Here is a 6,364-nt window from a genome sequence, read left to right as displayed (position 1 = left end):
AAAACCCGAACATTTATTTTATTTTATGTCATTTTACATAAAGAATGAAAACTATAAATATCTAAAAACCTTTTTCCATCTATAAAGTATATCCTGTCACAATTATACGAGATAACATCTGGCCATTTATAATAATATACAATTATCTGAATGTAATGACCCTGCGGGCCGGATCCGGCCCCCGGGCCTTGACTTTGACACATGTGGCCTACTGCATCCCACCTTTAATGAGTTTGGCTTTTTCTTCCAGCTGCTTCCCTTTCTCTTTCTTCAGCAAAGATATTTCATCTTGTTGAGACAAGATCTGAAACACTAATAAAAAAAAAAAAATTGGATCAAGAAAGGCAAAAATGGAAAGATTATAATAATTTTCCGCTATACTAACTCAGTTTTGTGTTTTCGTTGGTTTTATCTTCAATCCCATTAATCAAAGTATTGAGCTCTTTTTTGAGATCTGCAGACAAAAAAAATAAGGTTTTAACTTCTTTATATATATGTTTCAAATGAATTTTTGCAGGTTTTTTTTTTACCTTTTATCTTCTCAGAATTGGTGTTATTTGCCGGTACATTCACCAGTTTTTCTATCTCCACTTGCACAGCAATGATTCTGAGGACTGGAAGATAAACACTTTGAATTTTCATTCCTACTGTAGACCATAAACTGCATTTTCATTTTGTTGAGACGTTTGGGTTGCGCTCACGTCTTTGTGCTTCAGGACTCCTTTCTTTAAGTTCTTCAGCTTTTTGTTCCAGTTCTTTGTTCTTTTCTTCTATAATTGCCTGTAATTCTGTAAAAAAAGCATAAGTTTCTTCAAAATTTTATGAGACATTTAGCATCAAACTGTGTGTTTGTGCATTTTTCAAAAATGTTGAGTCATTGTTGGACGTGTCTAATTTTGTCCAGTCAAACAGAAATGGGCCACAGACTGAAGAAGTCCACTACTCTGTGGGTGTTGAACTGTGGTGACCCCTGAAGGAAAGGGGTTGAAAGCTCTTAAATCGTCTCACCTTCCACTTTAGATGTGGACACAGAGTTCTGGAGTTGGTTTCCCAGCTGCTCCACTTCCACACTTAACGTAGAAATTTGAAGAACTGAGAAAATCAAAAGAATTAATTTGAAAGTTCATCCGTTTATTTGCTCTCCTCCACTCCTCCGTTTTCAGCACTCACCAAGTGAACTAATGGTGTCAGATTTTGCTTTAAGTTCCTTAAGTTTGGCATTCATGTCATTCTGCAGATCTGCAACAATAAAGTCATTCAAAAGTTTGTTGGAAAAAAATAAACATTCTGTTTCATGAAATGATTCCAACTCTGACCTTTAATTTTCTGCTCGTATTCAGAACATTGGGTTTCTTTTTGGTTTATCTTGTCCTGCAGGGCTAATAAAAATATCTGGTTGGTCATCTTTTTTAATCAACACAAATCTGCTTTTTTTTTTCAAAAAAATTAGAAATCCCAAAACCTACTAATAATCAAAGCTTTATTATGATTGTTTTCCTCCTCTTGGAACTGCAGTTGCTTCGTCAGCTCTAAAAATAGAAGGAAACCAGCGTGAGGATTTCTTCTTCTCGTTGTGCACAAAGACACACACACATATTCTAAGACAAAAATACCAACTATTATTTGTATAAAACAGGAAATGTATGAGTTTAAAAATGCAAAGGATAGACTAAAGTGAACGGCATGGACACAGCGTGTGAAAGTAACGTTAAACTCACTGGAAATTGTTGCAGCACTCGTTTTATCTTCTGTTTCCTTTTGTTTTTCGATGTCTTTGAGTTTGATTTGGAGTTCAGTGATGCCTAAAACTGAGGAGGAAACAAAAACAAACTCAGCCAAGGTGGTAAAAATATAACTCTTATTCAAAGGGAATACGTCTTCAGATCCTGTTTTTCCCATTAAGGACATGTAACTTGTTAACAAAAATATATACTTGACCTGAAATTAGGAAGAAACAGAGACATAAGATAAAATACATAACTACAAAATAAATAAATGGTGTTCTGGCTTTTTAAGAAAATAAAAATCTTTATTTTTTATTTTTTATTTTTTAATGGTTCTAAACGTTTTTTTTTCTTTTTTACTCACTAAGATTTCCATTTGTCTGGTTCTTCTCCATCACTTCAAAGATGTACCGCTTCAGCTCGTTCTCTTTTGCTGCCAGCTCATTTTGGAGTTCTGCCATGAGAGAAGTTCAAACATCCCAAAATGAACCATCATTATCTGTGTGTTAAATTACATTACAAGCTAGCAGCAATTTAACCTATTCTCAATGTAGTAATTTTAATTTGCGTGACTTTTCATAAAAAACGTTAGTCTGAATGACTCACGAGTTCGTGTGGAATCGTGCGACATCTTCAGGCTGGACAGTTGGTTCTGTAGATACTCAACCTGACTCTGCAGTGTCAGGATTTTTAGTGCTAAAAAACAGAACACATTTAACTTAAGTGCCATAAGATTAGTCTGATTCATCAAAAGCTCTGTCTGGTGTCTTCATGCTCACCCTGCACCGTGTTATCTTCACCATCACTGTCTATTCCTTCCACCAAAGAATCCAGTCTTTTTTGCAAAGCTGTAGATAAAAATTATACTTGATTAGTTACGATAATTGATAATTAAGTTGTAATAATTCTGTTTATCTGCTGGTAAAAAAGGAAATAGCATTTTAGTGATGAATACCTGTAATCTCCACATCTGTCCAGTTTGTGTCCGTTTTTTGAAGATCCCAGATTTTACTCTGCAGATCAATAATTGCTAAAACTGAAAAAAATAAAATAAAATCAATCAGGTTAAGGGTCACTCAAGTCATTCCCCTCAAATCCCAAAGCTACACACCCTACGAGATTAACATTATATCAGATTTTATGAGATGAAAAAACTTAACACTGACATCTATTGTTGATTATAGGTACTGCATGTGCAGTTAAAACTCATTCACTATGATTCAGTCTTACTTTGACTTCTAGCACACCTGAGATTCCCAATTAGTCTAAACAAAGAACTCCCCAAACGTTATAAAGTTTTAGGATTTTTACATTTGTTAATACAGGAGCGGATCAAATGGATTCCTGATTAAAAAGACTGAGAAAACTGGAAGGAAAATAGAGGAAAAACTCTATAAAAAGCGTGAATATTTTGATCAAACAATAACAGAAAAAAATATTATTGTAAGCACAAGATCATAATGGTTTAAATAACCAATTAGTATTTCTTTGCCCTTTTAATCTGAAAGGTTTAGTAAACAGGCAATGCTAAATAAAACTTAATAAACAGACTAATTATGAAATGGATAAATAAAACTCTCCATTTCTGTTTGGAATCATCTATTAAAAAAAACCCTTATTTGCAAACTAAAATAACTCAATGTACAGAATAATTAGATTTTATCTGTGATGAATAGCGATTTATTTATGCTAAAAAAATAAAGAAAGATTTTGCTTATACTTGTTTGTGGGTTAGAAACCAGCCTCTGAATCTCTGCAGTCTTCAAGTTCAGCTCCTCTTGTTTCTGCTCCAACTGTCTTATCAGTTCTGTGGAGGAAAATGGAAAATGAAGCGTTACTCAGAAAGTAAAATTCTTCTATAAAAAAGGAATGTTTTATGAATTTTATTTGCTTTTCTGTAGCCATTAAGACATTTTTTGATAAAATTTAGTTTTTAAATATTTACAATAATGTAATTATAGCAGAATTGTATTTCTTTATCGCAATTTTAACTAATTTTACTTTTGACGGTTGCACATTAAAAAGACCTTTCCAAATAAATTAAGATCCTTCTGATGCAGCATTTTTATTTGATTTAAAAGGCAAGAACTATTGAATACATTTCTGTAGTTCACTTTCGGCTTAGCCACAGCGTAACGGCACCCACTGTTTCGCATGAGTGATTTTGGCAGAGTTTTTTACGCCGGATGCCCTTCCTGACACAACCCTGTACTTGAGGGGCACAGGGACCCAGTTAGGCAGCAGCGTCAAGGGTCTTGGCTAAGGACCCAATCTGGGTGGGGATCAGTGGACAACCCTGGAATCGAAACCCGGGGCTCCTGAGTGCCAGCCCTTCACCTCTATATAAGTTAAGAACTTTTTCTCTGGACAGCAACTGAACATGTATTAGGCATGGGTGACAAAAAAACAAAATCTAAAAGTAATTTTTATATTCAAATTGTTAAAAATTTTCTTCATTTGTAAAACAAAAAGCAAACAAAAAAGGTTTAACTTGTCCTTTCAAAATTCTGAAAGAACAAAACTTCACACAGGAAACTATGCTGATAAAAGTTACTATTTACAAATGATTTTTTTTTTGTGCATATTACAACAATCGTGTAGAATTTAAAAAAAAAAGCCTGAAGTGACCCCGACTATTTAAAGACAGACAGCACATTCATTTTCCCCTCAATGTTATGAGTATATTTCAGTTTGATGAAACAGATCAACCATGAGATAATAAGAAGCATCTTCAGGGTTTGCAGAACATGGGAAGGACATTTTCCAACCTGAACAACTTCGGTTTTCACATGCACTCCACTGCCGTTTACAGCCACCAGACAAAAGATTTGACTGGTGCGACAAAATGGTGTGAGAGCCAACAAGCAAAAGCCCCATGCTAAGCTCAAAGAGACCCTCAGTCACCACGACAACGTCCCATGCACACAGCAATCAGTGGGGATTCATCATTTGCTCATAGTTCAAACAGCTTAAGTCACCACTTGTGGTGGAGTGTCCACCCTGAGGCTGAAAGGTCATGAGTTCAAATCCAGGCTGAGTCATACAAAAGATTCTGAAAATGAGAGCTAAATGTGACCTGGCACTCAATATTAAGGAGTTGGATCGGGGAGTTAAACCACCAGATGGGTCCCAATTGCAGCTGTGTCTGAAGCTCACCCCTCCCTCAGGGGATGAGTCAAATGTGAAGAACGAATTTCCCAAACTGAGGTGCGTGACAACTAATGGGACTAACTCAACTTTATAATCTGCTTTCTTCAGAGCATTACTATAAACGGAGGTTTAGTGAGCAAGCTTGAGGACCAAATGTATGGGGGCAGATTTTCCCAGATTTTTCATGTGCTCATTTGCACAAGGCTGCAAACGCTCAAACTTGCAGCAAAGATCAGCTGACTAACAGTAAAATGATGAACTTGTAAGATTGTATAAATAAAAAAAATCAATTCTCCTTTTACCAGGTTTGCTCAGACACCAGTTGACAAAGGTGAATGAGAAGGCAGCTCTAGTGTTTTAATAATGGACGTTGGGCTTTTTTCCACTTCCAGAAACATGTGAAGACTGCCTCTGTGCTCACCTGTTCTCTTCACTATGTGATCCTGTTCCCATGAAGGAAAGGGGTCATTTGGCACAGATAACTGGACCTTTATTGGATACAGCTGCATCTGCAGGTCATCGTTAAGATTTCGGCGTTCGCGTCTTATTGTCGGTGGGTTGGAAACGCTTTTGTCTTTTCTTGAAAGAAGCCAGTTGATGCGCCTGCGAGAAACAAGCGGCGGACCTGGACCAACGAACAGAAGCCAGGAATGAGCCGGGGTCAATGAACATCTGGAAATGCACTCGCCAACATTCCAGATGGAGGATGACGAGAAGACTACAGCCTCGTGTGACACTTCCTCCAGTGGGACAGGAGGTACTAAGACCTAAGGAGGCATGCTGGCAGGGGAGGATTAAACCGGCTACTCATCCAACAAGATATATAGCATTACCAGCAATAATGCCAGTCGGAATGCTGTAAGCTGAATATGGCTGCTGAAGATGCCAGAGCTGATAGCTGAAAACGCTAAAACTGATAGCTAAAAAAGCCCAAGCTGATAGCTGAAAACGCTGAAGCAGAAAGCTTGCCAAATTATTAGCTAAATGCTAATAGCCAAAAAAACTGAAAAAAGTCTCATATTGCCAAAACAGCTGGCATAATGCTAAAATATTAGCTAAACTCAAAATTTGCCTTAAGAACTAAAAAAAATGTCAAATTTTACCAAAACAGGCAAGATAATGTTAAAATATTAGCTAAACACCAAATGTGCCTAAATAACATTAAAAAAGTCTAATTTTTACAAAACAGCTAGCATAATGCTAAAATAGTAGCTAAACTCTAAAATTTGCCTAAATAATTTAAAAAAAAGTATAATTTTGACAAACAAAAGCTAGCATAATGCTAAAAAATTAGCTAAACTCCGAATTAGCCTAAAACACTGGAAAAATGTCTAGCTCTTCTGCTCTCCTAGGCTTGTTTACGTTAAAAGTGGGGTCATCTGGAGCCCACAAGACACTGGGCTAATGTCCTGAACGAGCTGAACGTTTTGATGCCAAGATTGCTCAAATCGCTGAAAGTGTGATTGAGATTTTACGTGCTGAAAAAAGCA

General features: G+C 36.4%; 1 protein-coding gene across 1 annotated transcript in view; it reads right to left on the bottom strand.

Annotated features, from left to right (window-relative positions):
• The window catches only part of si:ch211-14a17.10 (myosin-J heavy chain), a gene marked incomplete in the record, with an annotated part of 14,911 nt that overhangs the window by 3,437 nt on the left and 5,110 nt on the right, over positions 1-6,364 (bottom strand). Inside the window, 15 exon segments of the mRNA XM_024273330.2 lie at positions 223-312; positions 386-454; positions 531-614; positions 702-788; positions 1,009-1,092; positions 1,171-1,239; positions 1,317-1,379; positions 1,467-1,529; positions 1,719-1,808; positions 2,089-2,178; positions 2,331-2,420; positions 2,504-2,572; positions 2,680-2,760; positions 3,445-3,531; positions 5,296-5,499. Coding sequence (XP_024129098.1) covers positions 223-312; positions 386-454; positions 531-614; positions 702-788; positions 1,009-1,092; positions 1,171-1,239; positions 1,317-1,379; positions 1,467-1,529; positions 1,719-1,808; positions 2,089-2,178; positions 2,331-2,420; positions 2,504-2,572; positions 2,680-2,760; positions 3,445-3,531; positions 5,296-5,499 — 1,320 coding nt within the window.

The sequence above is a fragment of the Oryzias melastigma genome, linkage group LG17 (assembly GCF_002922805.2).
Source record: "Oryzias melastigma strain HK-1 linkage group LG17, ASM292280v2, whole genome shotgun sequence".
Taxonomy (NCBI): Eukaryota; Metazoa; Chordata; class Actinopteri; order Beloniformes; family Adrianichthyidae; genus Oryzias; species Oryzias melastigma.
This window is presented reverse-complemented; position numbering and strand designations above follow the sequence as displayed.